General features: G+C 33.6%; 1 protein-coding gene across 1 annotated transcript; it reads right to left on the bottom strand.

Moving 5' to 3' along the window:
* Nucleotides 1-6,414: 6,414 nt before the first annotated feature.
* Nucleotides 6,415-7,399, bottom strand: LOC131856029 (ethylene-responsive transcription factor 5-like). Its single transcript, XM_059207106.1, has one exon. The coding sequence runs from the start codon at nucleotides 7,189-7,191 to the stop codon at nucleotides 6,595-6,597; it is 597 nt and encodes a 198-aa protein (XP_059063089.1). The 5' UTR covers nucleotides 7,192-7,399; the 3' UTR covers nucleotides 6,415-6,594.
* Nucleotides 7,400-23,002: the final 15,603 nt, after the last annotated feature.

The raw sequence follows: 23,002 nt of genomic DNA, 5'->3' as shown, positions 1-23,002 counted from the left end.
TATATAGATGAAATTGAGTGGATAAGTTTGGGGGAGACAGTTTCCTTCCCTACTGCTACGACATTGCCAACATATTTCCTGGAACATTCCAAGTGAATTCATATGTCACTTTCTGGGTATCAAATTCGGATAACCACACAGCTTTCGTGTCAGATCATGTGCAGCTTTTAAGATAATAAAAGTTAGGATAATGTTAAAAAACAGTATTATTTATAATTCTAAATATTTAATGCAATAAGGTATTCCTTATAGATTTTACATGTATGTAATAATAAAATAATTACGCCGAAGGCGTTACCTTATCGGCAATCAACGACGCATAATAGACGAGGAGGGCCGCAAGACGATTCAAACATCAATGGCCGTTAAATTTTTCGTGAAGTTTTTTTGACCGGTTTCTTGTTTCCAGCGTGACCGTCCATCGCTCTTTGCCCTTTTTTGTCCTCGCTGTTATTTGCGTAAAGGTCAGTTTTTCACCGTCCTTTTCCTGAATTTCACTTACCTGAAGTGTTTTTGGTGCATTTATAACACTGATGTACATTGCCGATCATTCGCTGTATTTGTACCCGCTGTAAAAAGCCTTGCATATTTTTTTTCAAATATTCCCCTCAAGATTAAAACAGTGGTTTAGGAAAACATACTCTAACCTAGGGGAATGTTAATTATATTATTATAGGAGAAGACATTGAAGGTAATTTATTTACAATATCATTATTAAATTTTAAAATAAATTTTATTTTTTTATTTAATTATTTATTAATTTATTAAATTTATCATTTTTATTTTTATTTTTATAAATAATTAAATTGTGATGTAAATTTATTTTACATTTATTAATGTTATCAATTTATATTTTTTAGATATATTTTAAATATTAAAAAGCCTAATATATTTTAAAATTAATGTTTCTTTAAATAAAGGAAATCATAAGAAATTTACAATTGCATATTTAATATATATTTAATTATGAATATTTATACTATTAAAATTAATGTTTCTTTTTTGAAGTGTCAAATAATAATATTTAGTTATTATGAATTTATTATTGTTACATATTTAATTATGTATACTTGTATTTAATTATTTGCTTATTTAAAGTATAATACACTTTCCTTGTATGTTTGAATTTGTTAGCAATTTTTTTGCCTTTATGCATATTTTAGCAAATTTTCAACTATTTTTTGGCTTTTCTTTAAATTATTTTTTGATAAGTGAATGTTTTAATGTCCAAAATTTGCAAAAAGTATTTTTAACTTGAATCTATTGTTTCTTTAGAGAGACATTAAACTTATGCATATTATTTTAATCATAGAACTTTTTTCTTTGAATTAATTGTTTTAAAGGTTAATAAATAAATCAAGGATACATATATTATTTTATTAATGAATTTATAATTATTTTTTAGAATTTTTTATAATAATAATATAGATCTTGTTTTATGATTTGTCATTTAATAAGATTATACATGTTGATTAGAAATAGTTTATTATTCTATTAAAATTATTACCATTGATCCAAATATTTATCAAAGGTATACCCACCATGCTAGGTGTCAATCTATGCCAACATCTTTATTGATGTGTTAGTTATAAATTGTTCCATGCATCTTGATGATATGTTCTCTTATACTTGCAAGATTTTAATTTCATATCTTTCTCTCCCTATCTCTCTCCTTATATCTCTCTATCTCTTGCAATCTCCCTTCCTATCTCATATATCTCTCTATCTCTTACAATCTCCCTTCCTATCTCATATCTATCTCTCTATCTCTAACTCTTTATCACTTTATATCACAATATCTCTCCTTTTATCTCTCCTCCTATCCCACTATATCTAATAGTCGCTCTAGCTCTATCTCTTCACCTCTTTCTTCCATCTCTCCTTCTATCTCTATCTCATTATCTCTCCAACTTTCTCTACCCCTATATCTCTCCCTTTCTCTATATAACACTTCCTATATCTATCTTTGTCTTTCTATCTCTCCCTCTCTCCCTCTATATATGTATCTCTTCCATCTATATATCCCCCTCCTCTCTCTCTTTCTCTCTCCATTTTCTCTCCACCTTTATCTCAATCTCAATCTCCATCTCTATGTTCCTCTCTATCTCTATCTTGTTACCCCTTTATATCTCCTACTATTTCCCTCTCTCCTTATTGCAAACAAAACATGAGTCTATTGGTAATGGAGTTTGATTATGTTCTCCATTCAAATGTTTTGTTTCAATCATGTTTGGAACCATGTAAGTGGATGTATAACTGATTTGAAGCTATTACTTCTCTATTAAGAATTTTGTTAAATGACCTACCAATTTTTCTCATGCATTACACTAATGTATGTAAAAAACAGACTGATTTGTTTTTGAATTGACCTTCCACACATACTCAAGGTACCTATTGCACACCAAGGTACAATTGCTAGTTGTTTTCATTATAGATTTTGGTTAAACTATTTTCTATTTAATTTTTCTTAAAACAGTTAGGTTTATTTGTTTTTATTTTGTATCATCATTAGAGATTATTTTATATTTATAATATAAAAATATTTTAAAAAATAAGTTCAAAAAATTCTCCATATTTGTTTTCATTGATCTTATAATATTATTGATTTTTCAAATTTTCATATTAATCTTTTTCTGTAAATCTAATTATTTTAATTTTTATTTCATAAATTATTTTATTTTTTTCATATAAATATAAGAATGAAAAAATATATCTTAAATATTTTAAATATGTCTAAGCTACATCTACATAAAAGTTAAATACACATATTAGTATATTATAATTTGTATTTTATTAAATTCTTTATTACATTTTAAAAAAACTATATATATATATATATATATATATATATATATATATATATATATATATATATATATATATATATATATATATATATATATATATATATATATATATATATATATATATATATATATATATATATATATATATATATATATATATATATATATATATATATATATATATAATCTTTTAAATTTTTATCTAAATAATATTAAACTATTTAAGTATTTAGAAAGTATAATGAATAAAAAATCTTTAATAATTTATGATTCTTACTTCTCCAATCTCATCCTATATTCTTGGCTTGCCATACAAATGTATTTGTATGGGAGTCCACTCTTTCCTAACCTAGAGCCCTCATATCCTAGTCACATATCATTTACACACAAAATGAATTGCATGAAAACATACTCCTAAACATAGAACACATAGGACCACATGATTCTCCATTCCATTTCTATAATATATTTATTTCTACAAAATATAAATCACAATTGGATACCAAATTTATTTAATAAAATTTTAAACCCTTCAAATTCTCAAACATAAAAAAACTCATTTTCCAAGAATATCTTCTTGAAGCTATAAGGATTTTATACCCCTTTTGAATCAAATGATGATTTAAGAAAAACCAACATAATTCAAACATAAAATGAAACATAAAAAATAATACATGTGAGATTTTGTTAAATTAATTTTATTCAATTCAATAATCCAAGAATACATTCATTTAAGAAAAAAATTGTATATGAATCCACTTAAGCTACACATAAAAAAATAAATAGAAATTTAATTTATAAGCATGAAGATCAAACGCCAATGTACAAACAAGAATATAGAGTTTTGCTATATATGATCTACTTTGCAAACCAAACAAACAATCCTCCTCTCAAATCCAAACCAACAATCTAAGCAAGCAATTCTCCAAGAAATTTCCTAACCAAGCATACAAGAAAAATATGAAGAGAAAAAAAAAAAGCGAAGATGACATAATAAAATGAATTCCCAAATTGACTTTACTCTTCACCTTTATCTTCAATTTCCCTTTTCACATAAAGATTTTTAATTTCAAAGTTATAATTTTTTAATTCTAAATAAAATGACTAAAGTCATCAAATGCATATTACCAATTTCTAATGTACGTTCCTAATAATTGAGGGTTTGTAAAACACATAAAATATATTCACACAGTAACAATTCATTTTTTTCATATATATTTATTTTTACTCAATGATGTTAAATGCATTGCAATTTTATAGAAAATTATGAACTTTATCCACTATTAGCATAAATTTATTTTGTAACTACATAATAAAATATGGTGACTAAATACAAATAATCACAAGATTCAAACAACCTAGATGAAAACACAAACACATTTCATGAGCTTTCACATGAGTTAAGAATCTAGAATCAAACAATTTGGATTGAAATCATAGGTCTACATAAGAGACATTCCATAGAAACCAATGATGATATATTTATAACATGATATCAAAACTACGTCTAATGATTTAGATAAATGAAATTATAGAAGCCTAGTAAATGATTAAAATTTTAAAACATTCAAATACATTCACTATATTTATACATTTTCATAGCTATAAATGAACATAATTTCATGCACATCATTTCCATATGGATCTAGCCCCTTCTATATTTATAATAATTTTCATAGTTGGGAGGTTGATCCCATAGTCATAAACATGACCCTTTCAATTATTTTTTTTTAAACTACTTCTTATACCCTTCTCACTAATAGTTAATTAAACACAATGTTTTATTTAGGACATCTACAAGAATTCAATCGTCCACATACAATATTTAGATTTGGTGCACTTAAATAAACCTAGATTTCCATAATCATTCTAGGAGCATATGTGTGATTGAAGAGTGATATTTTTAATATTACACACATTTCTATGGGTTGTCTTGTACATCACATGCCTTGGCAACACACCAACCATCCTACTAAGATATTTTTAAATACCAACAATCCTTAGATATAGAAAAGGCTAAAGAAACTAGATGAAGAAATTTATAGGGCTTTATAGACTTGACCTTAATTTTTGAAATCATCCTTACACAAAGGAACAAATATTTTGATTTCAAAGATGATATTAAATTGTCACTTGCTATTCTTGATCTCGAGACTATAAATTCTATAATATTCTATTGAATCATTCATTTTTTATTACAAAGGTAAATAGCTATTCATCACATTTACTTTGGTAAACTTGTTAGAAAAATACGAAAAAATGCACCTCTAGTATTGTAAGTTCTATTAAATAAAAGTTTGATATAAATGCAAATAAACTACATTTCTAAAGGATAATCAAGACACATATTCATTTACCACATTAATCTTTAAAGAAAAGAAAAATAACTTCAAATCTTGAAAATTTCAACAACATAATGACATATAAATTAATACTTGAAAACAATTTTGAAAACTCCTAGCATAAATAGAATGTTTTCTTGCATGAATTGTCATATTCAACCCACTAACTTGGTGCCCCATTTTGTCATATTCCACATATTTATCAAGATATTTTATGACATGGGTCATAAAATTATTATACATTCAACAAGTATTTGTGGTCCAATTTTTGTGGGAGACTCTTACACACTTATAATGTTATAGATGTACATGACATAATGCACTCACATATTCTTACACACGTCATAAAAATGTATACATAAGACATAATTTCAAACGATAAGTGAGACACTCCATTTTTCAAATTACACTTAAATAATAAATAAATACAATTAAAAAATTAATTCAAACGTTAGAATGTATAAGATATATTACACACCTAAACCGACTTACAATTATTAGATTTATCAATCCCAGCAATCATTTAATATGTCCAAAATAACTTATACTTTATAGATGCTATCTTGTTGCATTACCCTAAAATTCTCTTTCCTGCTAATTTTCTAATAAAAAATGATTAATTTTTTTTAAATGCACTTTTTGGACTGCCCATTATTCTCCATTATTGCACCAAGTTCAGTACTGTTCTTTTAAATAATTATGTCTCCACTGGAAATTTAAAAGGAAAGAAATTCATTAAAGGTCAATATAAAGACATAAGTAGGCCGAGCCCATCCAATATCTTTCATATATTTTAAAGCCAGACCAAAAAAGAATGACCACTATATACACAAGTTTTTTATTGTAACGACGACGAATGCCATTTTCAAACTCCATTAATTAATTTTTTTTCTTTTGGCTAAAAATATATAATTCTTTGAAGTCTAGTCTTTTAACTGACCAGTGAAGTGTCACTTTCTGTTGCTCTCCCGACTCTATGCTTGCCTCTATAATGTAACCTCTAAATTATCTATATTTCAACAAAATATTTTTACGAATATTTTTCTGTAGGACTTCAAAATATAGTATGGGAAAGGATTCAGTATTTCAGGTTTCTTAAAATTCTATATGGAAATTTCAAATCACTTTCAATTTTTTACAGTAATTTATTTGGCAAAGCTCTTGTTTATAACTAAGATTTCTGGGTCACATCATCAATTATGATGCCACATCAATATGCTTTTTATCATGATGTCCAAAACAACCAAAAAAAGTGAGACCAATTATTGATATAATATTGTACTAAAAAAATATTGAATATTAAACCAACAAATATGAAATATTAAAAAGATAGAACCAGTAGAAATAATGATTTACTGATTTTATAGTTTTGATCAATAAACGGCTCCAGAAAAGAAGGGGTTAAAGAATGAATTGAATGTAAAAAATAAGTAGAAGAGTGGCCACTAGTTCACCATGGGTGAATTTGCAAAGGAAAAGAGAGAGAAGGGAAGCGGAGAAAGAGTAAGCAGATTTTCTAATTTCCCAAACACATCCTCCTCTTCACTTTTTACATCTATTTTTAGCCGTGTGCGACGTGGCTGCGGAGTTTCCACTTGAACACTTTCTCTGCCTCGCTTGTTGGACTCCATGTGACCACACCCTGAACCCGACTCAGCGTAGGAGGCGGCGTTAAGGGGAAAGTTGAGCAGAGCCTTGGCCCCTCTCATTTTGAAAGCGGCACGGTCATATGCCACAGCGGCGGCCTCCGCTGTTTGAAAAGTACCGAGCCAGATACGGGCTCCATGCCTCTTGGAGTCCCGAATCTCCGCAGCAAATTTTCCCCACGGCCTTTGACGCACTCCTCTGCAGTGTGTCTGAGTCTTAGGCGACGAACTTACAGTCAGTCTATTGCCAGAGAAATTATCTCCGTCAACAGACGCAGTGAGAGTCTGTCCAAAATCTGGATCTAGGGCAGCGGAGGAAGTAGTGGGTGTGGAGTCGTCGCCGAGCAAATGCAGTGCAATTTGTTGCAGAGCTGCGTAATATTCTTGTCTCATCATCGTAGCTAGAGGCTCTGTTAAATGATTTGTATAGGTTATCTACTTAGGGTAAGGACAGTTTACAGGTAGAAGAAGAAGAAATGGAGGAGGAATGCACAAAATAATCTAAAATACAATGCTGGAAATGAAAGGCGCTGATGAACTCTGAATTTATGAAAATGGGTGTAAGTAGGTATATATAGATGAAATTGAGTGGACTAGTTTGGAGGACACAGTTTCCTTCCCCACTGCTATGATATTTCCAACATATTTCCTCGAAAATTCCGAGTGAATTCATACGTCCCTTTCTCGGTATCAAATTCAGTTGGCCACACACAGCTTCCGTATCAGATCATGTGCAGCTTTATTCGAATTTTTTAAGATAATAAAATTTTGACCAAACATTATAAAAAAATATATTATATATTATTCTAAATATTTAATGTTACAACTTGTATTTCGTATTTATGGTTACAGATTTAACTTGTATATAATAATTTAGATTAAATTATGTTTTATTAAATTTAAAGTAAATTTACTTTTATTTAATGTCATTATTAATGATTTTTTATTACATATAAATATCTAATTTAAAAAGAACTAGTTTTAAATAATTTATAAATAAAACGAATTTCTCTAATAAATATTTGATTTGTTTTCATTGATTATTTTTTTATTAATAGTACTGAATTTGGTAATATTTTTATATTAATAGGGTTTTTCAGATTTAATATTTTAAATAAATAAAATAACTCAAAAATATTTTTAAAAATAATGTAAGATATTTATACTAATTATAAATATTTTAATAAATTGTAAATTTACTTGTTTAATACCAAAAAAAACAATTAATTACTCAATTTAATACATACTAATTAAAAAATATTATTAAGATTATACAAAGGATAATTTTTTTTTTTCATAAATTGTGAATGGAAATATTAAAAAATATTAAAACTTAATTGGCTCCTTGTGTACGTACCAATTAAAAATTATAAACACGGAGATTTTATAACGGTCTGGAAAGGGTCATATGAAATTGGGTAGGAATGTTGTGCAGAAAAATATTAGATATATCATAAAAACATTCATTTGAAGGAACGTGGGCGACCGCTGGTCCACCTTCAAACTAGTGGTCTCACCACCACCACGACAGTCAATGTCGGACTTTTATATTTATCACCCAATTTTATATTGCCATTTTCTTATTATTGATAGAAAGGATTGGCAAGGAGACTTCTGTAGGAAAAACTGACAACTTTTTTTAATGCTTGAAAGGGTAAAAAGTGCAGTGTAAAAGTATTGTTTTTATAAAAAAGTTATTTTTTATATTTTATTTTTATGAAATTTTTATTTTTAAAATTTGATTGATTTATTTATTTTACGTAGATTTTTAAAATATAAGTGTGTTGGTTTACTTTTTTTTTTATATTATTAAAAAAAATGATTGTTAGATACAATTATGATGAATAAAAGAATTCTTATTATGAGTGAAATCTTAGGTGCAAATCTTAATGTTAAAATTAGGAGAACTAAAGCAATAAAACGTAATAAAAAATCTAATTAATAAATAACTAGATAAATATCCTAATTACTCTAACAACATACTCTAACCACCAAGGATAATTTTATATGATTGTTTAGTTAATTTATTTAGTTATTATTTATTTATTTATTTTAATTTATTTTTAAGTAGTAAAATTAAGTTGTAATTTTTTTTATCATAGAAAATTTAAAAAATAAATGAGTAAATAAAAGAAATATATATAAAAACTGAGGACAAAATATGTACATTTATGTGATAGGTTTTTTTTTTATTAAAGTCGTGTTTCTTATTTTTTATAACTAAAATTTTAATCTTTAAACTATAACAATTTTACCATTAGAAAAATCTTAGCTAAAATCAATATGAATTGTGGATATTTCATCATTGCATTTATTTATTAATCTATGATGAATATCAAGATCATTATCTAGTCATACATTGATATAAAAATACATAAAATCTTAAAATAAGGAATGCTAAAGAATTAGAGAAAAGGTAGTTGAAAGAATGAATGCAAAATCAAACATCCCATTTTTTTTTTAAAAAAAAATCTAATTACATATAAGTAAACTTAAATCAAATTATTTATCAATTGAAATTAAAAAAAATTTAATAGAAACAAATTGTACAATATACTAAAATTCAAAATTTTCTTAGAACTATTCATATTATTATTCTCAACATTTTTTAAATAAACATATTTAAAATACCATTAATGTTTATTTCTAGCATTCAGGTCTATCTTTAGAAGATTATAGATACAGTACTGGAAATATATCATATTTGTTCATTATTTCACTTTAAAAAATTTATATTATTATATTTTAATTAATATTAAATTATTATTATATTGTAATTAATATTAAATTATTATTAAGATATGATTATATTATTATGTTTTAATATATTTATATTTTATATTTCCATAAAACTCTTTATAAGATAGAAGCCCAGTGAAAGAACAGAAAAAACGACCAAGAGAAAGGAAAACGTTGCACAAGACAAAAAAAAGATAGAAGAGCGCAATTAGAGAGAGTAAGAATGATGTTTGGGTTGCATAGAAGTTCAAAAGAAAAGAAGAAGGTTTCAGAGTATTATAGTTACATGGCAAAGCCATTGCATGATTACAGAGCTATTTCTTCAGATGGTTGCCCTGAAACATGCGAAGAACATGGCATGTGTTGCATGAAATTCAAGAAGTGAAGGGCTACCTTAGCGTAGGAAATTGATAGAGTGGGCACAGAACATAAGGGAGAGGAAGTGAAATCATAGCAGACAATAGGCTACGAAATACAACAAGGAACAAAGAATAGGAAGAGGGCATGGAGTAGAAGAATGGAAATGATATTGATTTGTAATTATTTATCTTACATTGAGTTTTTAATAAAACAATTGTGAAATCAATCAATCAATCTACTGTTTTATTTAAGTATTAATGATTGAATTGAAGTTAAAAGTTTTGGTTGCAAATGTTCCTCATCAGTTCAGATTCGTTCAGCCATCTTTTAATCACACACATTAAGCAACATATTAAGTCTAGAGAATGTCCGTCAATTCTGAATGTTTAACACTTTTAAGTCTACAAGTCAAAGCTCAATGTGTGATCTAAGTCGTTTGGACTCTGGAGTGTTGTCTTGCATTAGAATTACATGACATCAAAAAAATTTCTTTTTACGAGTTTGAATGTGAATATAGAGTTGGCGTGACAGGGCCAACCATGGGTAGCTTACGAAGATGACATCACAAACTTTTCTTTGAGTAGGGAGAGTTTTGAAAAAAAGACATACCCAGTAGCAAAAATGGCTTAGCCTTCTACAACAATCATTTAAGGAAAAGATTGTTTCACACAGTTAACACAAATGGTTGGTCTTCTCGGTCGCATACTCAATGCCAATGTATGAAAGGTCTTTCGAGTCCTATGATAACTGTCAATATATGATTATTTTACATATTGATACCTAAAAAATAAAAATAGATAGTTTTTTTTGTCTTACAATGCTTATCAATGTGAAGTAATCTCACAATCCAAATAACAAAATGATTTAGTTTTGAAGCAACTTACATATTTTCCATCCTCTAAGTGAGATTAGAACAAAGCTAATTAATAGCCTTTCAATCTCAATGTTTCAAATTAGTTGAAGGTGATGGTGGGTTTTGTTTTTTTATGGTATACACATTGTTATATGTATTTTGTATATATTTTTTTCTATCATCTATTATCTTAGAGGGGAAGATTTATTCTTCCTTTATACCTATTGGTGGTGCCCCTTTACCAAGGGTCACCACTCTTCCAAGTTGGCCCCCAATAATATAATTATTAATAATAATATAGTTATTATATTATAATATAATTTATATTATCACAATAATATAATTATCAATATAATTATATTATTACAACCTTTATGTCAGCCTAAAGGAATCCGACCATAGCTACAATAACATTAACACTCCCTCTGAGCTAGGGAGGAATCCTTCTCAATCTTTGCAAGTCACATCACCTCATCATGATGACTAACACAATGACTACACTCATGTGTATGAAAGAAGCTTATCACCTCATCGTGATAGCATATCATGGCTTATCCATAGACATCACCTCATGTGATATCCACCATTATGGATTATCCATGGATATCACCTCACGGGACATCCACCATAGATATTTGCTCAAGTAATATCCACCATTATGGCTTATCCATAGATATCACTTCACATGATATTCACCATTATGGTATATCTAAAGAAATTACTACATGTGGCATGTCCATGGATTTCACGTCACATCAAATCCACCATGAATATCTCTTTATGTAATATCCACCGTTATGGCTTATCCATGGATATCATGTCTCATTATATCCACCATTATGGCATATCCATAGATATTACTACTAGAGATATAAACCATTATGACATATCCATAGATATCACGTCCCATGATATCCATCATAATGGTATGATCAATCAATATCGTAATATCATCACCTTATGATAATGATCAGATGTACAAGTGTTCACTATTGAGAGATCACCACCTCACAATAATATTCACAGGGGCTCATCAAGAACTGAACCAAAATTGTCATGGAGTCACACACATGACATCCACGATGAACCATATCAGAGGGCGTAGATAAGGGCTTTCTCCTTAAGTCTCTCTAAAAAAGAAATGCAATCACAAGAGTTTACACTTTAAAAACATCTTTTAAAAAAAATACATTAGTGAATAGCCTACCTTTCCACCATGCCTCTAACATAGTGATACTTGATCTCCACATGCTTTGACCTTTCATGAAATACAAGGTTGGAATCTGCATCACTCTTGGTGTATTCCAAACTCACCAAGTATTCATCTATCCAGGAATATCAAGACCTAGAAGTCAGCATAAAGGCCTTCCAGTCTACATAAATGGGACTTCATGTCATGAATCATAGTCCTTTGACTGATCACTAGAAAAACCATCTTGGCACGGTCCACTCCCTCTAAACCAATATAACCAAGATCCTTGGAAATCAAATAAAGAAAATCCTCTAGCTGCTCCCTCTGAAGCTGAAATGTCAGGCTCCCTCTGAATGTTAATTCTTCCTCTTCGAGGGATGCCTCCAGTTATGTTTCACCAATCTCAACAAGTTGTGTCTCTAGTCTGCGATGATACCTCAAGCTCTTCTTTTCTTGAATTCATCGAATTCATCATTCATTTGTTTCTTGATCCAACCCATAATATCGATCCTTAATATTTTGGTGAGAAAGCTCCCCTGTAACAAGCATCTTATGTCAATAAATGCATTCAACACCTCATTCATATACACTCACCACGAACATAGAACTACAAACATGAGCTTTGTTTCTTTTGTAATATGGTGTTGTTCTTTTAGGCTTCAATATGTATCATTTGGATGGGCCTTTCCATATGATGACTCATAACCTATGCCTTCTCTAGCCTTTAGATTAGAATCATAATAAATTCTCAACAACACATGTTGTAATTATCCCTTTTCAACTTGAGTTGCAAATTGACTATAAGTTTGCCACATACTTCTCTATGGAATGATGTTCTTTATATCACTTTCTAAAACTTTCATAAATCAAGACACTAGTTGATACGAGCGATCACAACCTCTTCCTTACAATTTGTTTATCACATTCATATATACTTCTGAAATAATATTTTTATTAGTTCCCAATATACTTTCCTTAATCCGCTTTTCATATGTGCACATGATCTCGGCTAGTGTTCTTGGAACACTTTTGAAACTTATTATCGCACTTCATTATATAGTCGTTGTATTTAATTATTAGTGTATTTGAATCGAGTAGCTGGAAAGTTTACGACAACTTCTGCATTTAATAATTTTATTTCTGTTCACTATCGCTATTGGCAAGTTGTGGTGGGAAGGTTGCAGAATGGCTTACGATGTTGGAGGAACCCCAATTTGGTGCCAATAATCACCAAGGTGATCTTGGAGATTGAAGAAACCAAGTCTAATGATGAACTCGTATAGCTATTACCATATGAAGAGAGCCAAGTTTTTAAATTTTGAATTTGGAGGGGAAACTTGCCCATTATGGGTTGGGTTTGCCACGTAGCTACGGATGGCCTTGTCATCACCTACATAAGGGGCTTAATAATGATGATAGTACTGATATCGGGAATGGTAATTTCCTAATTATCATCTGGACGAAGATTATTGGCGGCATTAAAGGCGACAACTGGGATCAATCAGATCACATTGGCTGGATTGAGGGTTCGCACGAGTATAGTAGATTTCATGAATGAGAAATCTACTTAGGCACAATTTGTAATAATCACACTGTTTATTGCGTGATTTTATCTTAGGATTGGCTAAGTTTTTATCACAACTCTGCTTTTGCTCTGGTTCAGCTTTGTGTTTCTGATACCGTGTTTCTCTTCTGCTTTGCTAAGTTGGAAGAAATGACCATGGGGGTGACAGGCTAAGGCTGGAACACAAAAAAACTGATGAATTTAAAGCTAAGATGACAATGTGGTTTGTTTGTTCGGAAGGAGGGATCGACAAATTTATGGAAAGCATGAAAGGGAATGATGAGAGATTGTCTAAGCAGTTTGTGGCTTCTTGGGTGGATATAAGGGTTACCATGGGGGGCATCTCCTTCAAAATAAATGAAGAAGTGATTGCCCAAGCGACGGGTCTGTCTATGGATGGGAGGAAATGGAAGAAACAAAGCCGCATTTCGGATACCACCGACCTAAACCAGTTTTTTCGTGAAGGTGAGAACCTGGTGAAGAGGGCGGGCGACTTCAACCGAGAGGAGCTTCCGCCACCGTGGGACAAGGTCTTCTATATCATTATGAAATACTTCACTCTGGAAGGAAGGTATGTAATATTTTACTATTAGTGTTAGGGTTTCAAGTAGATCCAAAGCAAAGATGAACTAACAATTATATGCAGATTTAAATACAAAAGATAAAGAAATAAAACAAGACATAGATAACATAGAGATTTAACATGGTTCACCTACAATGGATTACGTCCACCATACACAGTCATCCAATCTTTTTTATTGTCCAGCAAAAACAGTATATCAACCTTACAATGCCTTAAGCATCCCAGCCGCTTATAACATGCATTTTTAGGGCAACAAACAAAATCGGCCTTTTTAGGGTTTTATTACAATGTCGGTTTTCATCAACAAAAAAATGGCAATTTTTTTTTTCTTAAGGGTTGCCACCCCCGAACCCTCGCAACGGGCTTCACCTGTTTTCCCGGGACCCGACCCGGCCCTGGACCCTGGCGAGAATACGTGCTGAGTGTACAATACTTTACTGATCAGTTGCCACATATCGACAATCTCCCACTTGGAGGTTGATAAGGCTCCACACCAAACAATCTCCCACTTGGAGACTGATACTAGATGACACCACTGTACTTGCAACATCTGCTGGATAAAACACTGGGACTCGACTGGTATAAATTCCACAATTATCAATCAAGAAGACCAACAGAAACTGATGAAGAAATCAGCTTCTCTTGTGGAGCTGCCTTCGTGAACATATTGGCAGGATTCTCACTTGTGTGAATCTTCTCAAGCCGTAACTGACCCTCCTCCAAAACAGTCTGGATGAAGTGGTACCTGAGCTTAATGTGCTTTGTCCTTGAATGAAAACCAGAGTTCTTTGCAAGATGAATGACACTCTGGCTATCGGTATACAATGGCCGATCCTCCTGTGTCTGACCCAATTCCTCCAGAAAATATTGTAACCAAATCATCTCCTTGCTGGCTTCTATAGCAGCAACATACTCAACTTCAGTGGTTGAAGTGCAACAACCTTTTGCAGCCTAGAAATCCAACTGACTGCAGTTCCTCCTATAGTAAAAACATACCATGTAGTACTCCTCCATGAATTAATATCGCCTGCCAGATCAGAGTCAACAAATCCACTCAGAGCAGCATTAGATCCTTTGAAACATAATGCCTTAGTATTAGTTCCTTTCAGATACCGAAGAATCCATTTCATAGCATTCCAATGTTCCATACTTGGATTACTCATAAACCTGCTCACAACTCCCACTGCATGTGCAATATCTCACCTTGTGCAAACCATTGCATACATCAGACTGCCAACAGCTGATGAATACTGGATGTTAGACATTTTATTTACCTCTCCTATGCCTTTGGGCACATCTCCTTAGTCAATTTGAAATGACTAGCCAAACATGTACTAACTGCTTTTGCATCTTGCATGTTAAATCTTTTCAACACCTTCTTTATATACTCACTTTGGGACAAATTCAAGGTTCTATTATTCCTGTCCTGTGTAATCCTCATACCCAGAATTTGCTTAGTTGCACCCAAATCCTTCATAGCAAATGACCTGCCTAATTTCTGTTTAAGATCATTTATGTGTTGCATGTTAGACCCAGCAACAAGCATGTCATCAACATAAAGCAACAGGATAAAATAACTGCCATTATCCAATCTCTTAAAATATACACAATGATCAGAATGACATCTATGATAACCGTGTTCATCCATGAAACTGTCAAATTTTAAATACCATTGTCGGGGTGCTTGCTTTAGGCCATACAAACTTTTCTTCAACCTGCACACCAAGTTCTTCTTACCTTTGACCTCATATCCCTATGGTTGCAACACGTAAATTTCCTCCTCCAAATATCCATGGAGAAAAGCTATTTTGACATCTAATTGTTCAAGATGTAAATCATCTGCAGCTACAAGACTAAGTACAGTTCTAATTGAAGTCATTTTTACAACTGAAGAAAATATTTCATCATAATCTATACCCTTTTTCTGTGCAAAACCTTCTACCACAAGTTTGGCCTTATATATTTTCTGACCTCCTTCCTCCTCCTTCAACCAATAAACCCATTTGTTAGGCAAGACTCTTTTGTCTGCAGATAAAGGGACTAAGTCCCAAGTCTTAATTTTCATGAAGGAGTCCATCTCCTCTTTCATGCCTAGCTCCCACTGTTGTTTGGCATCCACCTGCATTGCTTCTTCATATTCTTCTAGTTCACTAGAATCAGTTAATAATATAGAATACAAAGAAGGAGAAAATCTTTCAGGGGGTCTACTTGACCTCGTAGAACATCTAACACTTACAGGAGTTTGTGGGAGAATCTGTTGTTGTTGAGCATCGGGTACCTGTGGCATTTCATTTTCAGGAATCTCATCCAACGCCACATATTCGTGTTTGTCCTGTTCACGCTTATTTTCCTGCATCTATTCTTTATACATAACCTTCTCATTGAATATAACATCTCTACTTCTAATTATTTTCTTATTTTCAAAATCCCATAACCGATAGCCATATTCATCTATCCCATATCCAATGAAGGTACATTTATGAGATTTAGCATCAAGTTTGGTTCTGTTTTCTTTATCAACATGGACAAAAGCTTCACAACCAAAAGTTTTTAGAAAATAATAATTTACCTTTTTACCAGTTCATGCCTCCTCTGGAATACCACCATCCAAAGGGGTTGAAGGTCCTCTATTTATCAAATAGACAGCAGTATGTACAACATCTGCCTAAAAATGTAAGGGCAATCCAGCATGCAATCTCATGCTCCTTGCACGTTCCATGATAGTCCTATTCATTCTCTCTGACACACCATTTTCTTGTGGAGTTCCTGGAACTGTCTTTTTCTTTTGAATCCCATTTAAGGAACAGGAATATTCAAATGCTTTGCTACAATACTCACCTCCAGTATCCGATCCGAGACACTTCAACTTTTTTCCTGTCGCATTCTCAACCAAAGCTTTCCATTTCTTAAAAGTTTCAAAAATATCTTATTTTTATTTTAGGAAATATGCCCATGTTTTTCTGGTTGAGTCATCAATAAAAATAACATAATAGAAAGAGCCACCAAGAGATGATACCTGAGTCAGTCCCCATTCATCTGAATGTACAAGCTCTAACTTCTCACTCTTCTTCTCTTTCCCAACCTTGAGAAATCTGACTCTTTTCTATTTACCATAAACACAGTTTTCACAAAACTCTAAATCAATTTTCTTTAGTCCTGGCAATAGATTTTTGGAGTGAAGGGTTTTCATCCCTTTCTCACTCATGTGCCCAAGCCTATGGTGCCACATTATCGAATCTGTTCTTGCAACATCTATTGTTATTGTCCCTACAGTAACTTTATCTTTAGCAGCTAGGGTGGACTAAGTGTTAGCAGTACACAGATATAATGTGCCTACCTTCGCACCTTTAGCTACTACTAATGATCTTTTAGTGACCTTCCACATACTGTCTGAAAAGATAACTATGCAACCTTCACTACCTAGTTGCCCTGCAGAAATTAAATTTCTTCTTAAATTAGGAACATGTCTTACCTCCTGCAGAAACTGGTCATTTCCATTCTGCAACTTGATCTTTATCTTTCATTTTCCAACAATTTGACAGGGCTCATCATCACCCAAATATACCTGTCCAAAATCACCTTGAACATAATCTAGACAATATTTTCGATGGGGTGTAGCATGAAATGAAGCCCCATAATCTATTACCCAGGAATCATTAACATTATCCAAACATAAGATTAAAGCATCTTGTAAAGTATTACTTGCAATATTAGCTTCCTTACTGTCATTTTCATTTTTGTCTCCTTCTTTGTTTTTCTGAGACCAACAGTCTTTCTTTAGATGACCAGGCTTTTCGTAGTACCAACAATCTTTCTTTCCTCTAGATTGAGAGCATCATTTCTTTGACTTCCCTCGTGACTTCTTATTCCCAGGACCTTTTCCTCTTTGCTTTGATCTTCCTCTATTCTCCACATTCAAAACACTACCCGATGATGTTGGAGTCTCACTTAGGATAACACCAACAATATCGTCAAATACCAAAGTATTTTTACCAGAGATAGAGTTACTTACAACCATAACCAAGCTATTCCAGCTTTCTGGCAAAGAACATAAAATCAAGAGAGCCCTAACCTCTTCTGCAAAGGTAATTTTTACCGAAGACAATTGACTGGTAATTGTATTAAATTCATTTAAGTGATCCGCTACAGATCCTCCCTCACTCATTTTCAAATTAAACAAATGCTTCATAAGAAATACCTTATTCGAAGCCGAGGGTTTCTCATACAACTTAGCCAATGTCGCCATCAAATCTACAGTCGTCTTTGCTTCTGTTATATTGAAAGCTACAGATGGTGCAAGGCACAATCGAATGGACCCTAGTGCCTTTCTATCTAAAATGTCCCACTTTTCATCTGACATTGTGGTTGCTTTCTTTGCCTTTCCTTCCAATGGCTGCCACAAATCCTTTTGATGTACAGATAATCCTCCATCTGCTTTTTCCATAACTGATAATTTTGGTCGTTAAACTTTTCGACCTTGAATTTGGAATCCTCCATTGCTCCCACTCAAATCTGAAAGTCCTGCCAATTTACAGAAAACCTCGCTCTGATACCAATTGTTAGGGTTTCAAGCAGATCCAAAGTAAAGATGAACTAACAATTATATGCAGACTTAAATACAAAAGATAATGAAATAAAACATGACACAGATAACACAAAGATTTAACGTGGTTCACCTAGAATGGGTTACGTCCACCCAATCTTTCTTATTATCCAGCAAAAACAGTACATCAACCTTATAATGCCTTAAGCATCCCAACCGCTTATAACATGCATTTTTAGGGCAACAAACAAAGTCGGCCTTTTTAGGGTTTTATTACAATGTTGGTTTTCATCAACAAAAAAAATGGCAAAAATTTTTTTCTCGGGGGCTCCCGCCCTCGAACCCTCGCAGCGGGTTTTGCCTGCTTTCTCGGGGCCCAGCCCGGCCTCGGACCCCGGCAAGAATATGTGTTGAGTGTACAGTACTTTGCTGATCAATCGCCACATATCAACAATTAGCACCCCCCTTTCCTTAACCACCTTAGAAACAAAGACCATTTCGTTTTTCCTGCTTCATTCGTTGGATTCAAATGTTAAGGATATTTCCAAGGCAAAAAAAAAGGAAAAGACTTCCCCATTCTGCACCAAGGCCTCATCCTTCATCTCTACAACTTCCACCTGGCCCTTTGCCCACCCCGCACAATCTCTGTCTAGAATGTGGCTAAAAATCGTCCCCTAGCTATTGCTACCAATAAACCCAATACAAGCCCTCCTCGACTTCCTGAAATTGGCTCCTGCAGTAAGAAAAATAAAAAGCGTCCTCCTTAGGATGTTAGAACCCCTAAGAAAGTTAGAATCCAGGAGATTGATTCGATGTGGAAATTACAGATGAGGCCAACACCCCCTGTTGTTCTGTGAGATTGGCCTCCAAACCCCCTGAAAAATCACTAAGAGACCCCTCCTCATCCCATGAAACTAGGAATTCTATCCCCTTTGAGAATGTGGCCTTGTTTCAGTCTACCTTGACCTCCCACTCTGTTAGCTCCACCCATGCCTCTGAAAGCCCTAAAAATTCCATGAGTCTGGAGGTTGGCCCCAAATACCAGACAAATTCTCCCTCCCCGACTCTTAGGTTCGAGAAGATGATGGTGGTGGAGGAAGTGAGCAACACAAAGGAGGAAGAAGACAACAACCTGGCGGAGTTGGATAAGAAAGTGGAGGGTTTGTTTGATAATGTGCTGGAAATCACCAACAGAATGGAGGCCATGGAAAACAAGTTGCAGGACATCTCCAGGTTTGCTTTGAACGTGATGCATTGCTTGACCACCACCCTGTGTCTTCTGCAGGAAAGTTCTACCAAAGGCAAAAGCAAGGAAGACGATGACTACAAGGCCCTTTTCAATTCCTCACCAAGGAATGGGCTAGGAAGCTCCTCCCCAAGAGGAGCCATGGAAAAAAGAACTTATCTACCTGTTGCCTTGCGTGACAAATGTTTAAAATGTTTATTAAGATTTTTATATATCTACTGAACTTACGTAGAATGATCATGGTTTTTGATAGAGGAAAGTGAGAGGGCTGTAATTTTGCTAATGATCTGCTGACAGTTGGCTTGCCACTGTTTCTTTGTTCTATTCCTACGTCAACCCCCTTGTTTTGCTACTTTTAATATCAAAAACATTATATTTAGTATGCAATGTATTTTTTGGTTTTTTTTCGTGTTTTTCAAAAAAAGGTTTAAAACATATGATTGTTCAAAATCAGTTGTTCAAAAACACATCACATTCAAAAGATCTTTTTTGAAAAAAATGTATATTTTTAATCTTCATTTTGAAAAACACAAAAAATATGTGACGTGCTAAATATTAAAAATCAAAGGTACAACATAATAAGAAAATTATCATCTTATGTACATCCTAATTACTATGTTTGAATGCCAACAATTTTCCACATTTCTAACTATCTTAAAGCTTTAATAAATATTAATTAGTATTCAACATTTTGTACAAACTTTTTAGTTTGATTTTTTTTTTTTTTTTTTTTTTGAAATAAAAGGGGTAAAAACTTTATTGAAAATCAGAAAGCACTACTACAAAGAAATCAAAGACCAAAGGTCCCGAGAAAATACAAAAGAATAATCCCAAACACCAGTAAGACACCCAAAGCCATCATCCATCACCATACTCCACCCTATCTTCATCGAGAATGCTCCTTAAGTCTAAGCAGAGCTCTTGAGGAATCAACTCCCATTCCTCAACTCTCCATCCATCAGCATGCTCAGAAGCCCATTTCGCCAAGCAATCAGCCGCCCTATTCCACTCCCTTGGAATATGAGCAAAAATCACCCTGTCCATCAAAGAACTAATATGCACAATCTGTTGCACAATCCTGGCCAATTGCCAATTAACATCGGTCATTCTCTGTCCATTAATCAAGTTGATCAACACCTGAGAGTCGGACTCACAAACTAAATTTCTCCATCCTAAAGCCAGAGTAGCAAGAATAGCCAAACCCTCCACCAGGTTAATGGTCTGAATCCCCTCATAAAGTGAAAAAATAAAAATCACTGATCCCATAGCATCTCTACCAATCCCGCCAATACCAGCTGGACCCGGATTACCCCTTGATGAACCATCAGTGTTGATCTTCAAGATCCCCTGGGGGGGTAGCTGCCATCTACCTACCCTGTCAACTTTTTGCTTCTCACAACGCCGTCTCTTGGCCTTGGTTAAGACCAAAGAAGATCCTGTAATTCCCAATCTCTCTACCAGCTCTGTATCTCGTTTCCCCAAAGGGAAGTCCACTACACACTTAGCCGCCACTGTCTCATTAATCATACCTAATACCCTCTGCCAAATTTGTTGAACCAGCCTCCGCTCTCCACGAAAAATCCTTCGATTGCGCTCCAGCCAAATTTGCCATAATAAGAAGATAGGCCCCGCAAACCATACCTCCTGCAGAAAAGTAGCCATAGAAGGGGGACGTCCCATCCTCTGCCAAAACTCAGTCAAGGAGGAAGCATGGACACAAGGAACTACCTAGACTTCCCACCAGAAATGCCAAAGTTGCAGGGCAAAGGAACACCGAAAAAACAAATGAGAAGAGTCCTCCTCATTTGTCCCACACATGACACAAATAGACGGGCCGTGGAACCCTCTCTTCCTAATATTATCCCAAGTCAAACACTTGTTCCAAGCTAACATCCAGATAAAACAGTTGCATTTTGGCCACGAAAGCTTGTTCCAGACCTTCTTCCACCACTGCACTTCAGGCATATCCATCTTATGAGCCACCAATCTGCTATATCCAGCGGCCACCGTGTAAATCCCCTTAGGATTGGGAGACCAAGCAAGGCCATCAGACTCCCGGATAGAACAACATCTTCTACTAGAAAGGATATTTTGTAGCATCGCACACTCCTCCTGTAAATCAACAACATGCCATTCATCTGGGAGCTTCCATTTAGCCATTTCCATCTGTCCACAAGGGAAAAAAGACTTAAAATCTCTCACCCGAGACCACCCAGCATCCTGAAATCGTTGACATAGACCCAATAGGTTGGGAAACTGAAAAATAATTGGGGGATAGCCGTCCCAGGAGTCAGACCAGAATTGGGCCTCCTCCCCATTGTTGCAAATCCAGAATAAATCGTCCTTAATAAGTTTAGCCCCTTTCTTTAAAGTATCCCAGATCACAGAACCCTTCCCTCCAAGTGGATACCTGGAAATATCAAGAGGAGGAATCCCCGGAAGATACTTCTGAGAGAGGATCATCGCCCAACTCTTATCCTGCTCATTACACCATCGCCAGTAAAGTTTAGCAGCCAATGCCTCTCTTGTTAAAGCCAACTGTCTCAAACCAAGTCCTCCGTAATGTTTCGGACTGCAAACCACTTCCCATCTAACCAAACTCCATTTGGGAGCCTCCAGGCAACCCGCCCATAAAAATTGGTGCATCATCGAATCAAGGTCCTTAAGAAAGCCCATAGGCGCAACCTGGAGCATGCATTTGTATATGGGCAAGGCCTGCACAACTGACTTAATCAACTGGACCCGACCAGCAAAGGATAACCATCGGTGGGTCCAATGATTAACTTTCACCCGAAATTTGTCCAAAATAACCTGCCAAGACTCCCTGGGAAGCCTACTCACCGAGATGGGGATGCCAAGATACTTCAATGGAAGATTCCCAACCTGAAACCTCAAAGTGTGGGCGATCCTCCGTTGAATAGAACCCGGAGTATTGAAGAAGTAGATGGAAGATTTTCCTTCATTGATCTGTTGACCTGAAGCAACCAGGTACACATCCAATACCCTACGAAGATTAGATGCCTCCCTCATTGTAGCCAACCCCATCAATGCAGTGTCATCCACAAATTGCAAGTGAGTTTGTGGGGGTAAAGCTCCTCCCCACCTCCATCGTTGAATAAATCTAGAC

This window comes from Cryptomeria japonica, chromosome 6 (genome assembly GCF_030272615.1).
Source record: "Cryptomeria japonica chromosome 6, Sugi_1.0, whole genome shotgun sequence".
Taxonomy (NCBI): Eukaryota; Viridiplantae; Streptophyta; class Pinopsida; order Cupressales; family Cupressaceae; genus Cryptomeria; species Cryptomeria japonica.
The sequence above is the reverse complement of the archived record's forward strand: the minus strand, read 5'-3'. Positions and strand labels throughout refer to the sequence as shown.

Bases quoted from the DNA above. Each gene is read 5' to 3' on its own strand.
- LOC131856029 (XM_059207106.1), bottom strand. From the start codon at position 7,191: ATGATGAGACAAGAATATTACGCAGCTCTGCAACAAATTGCACTGCAT.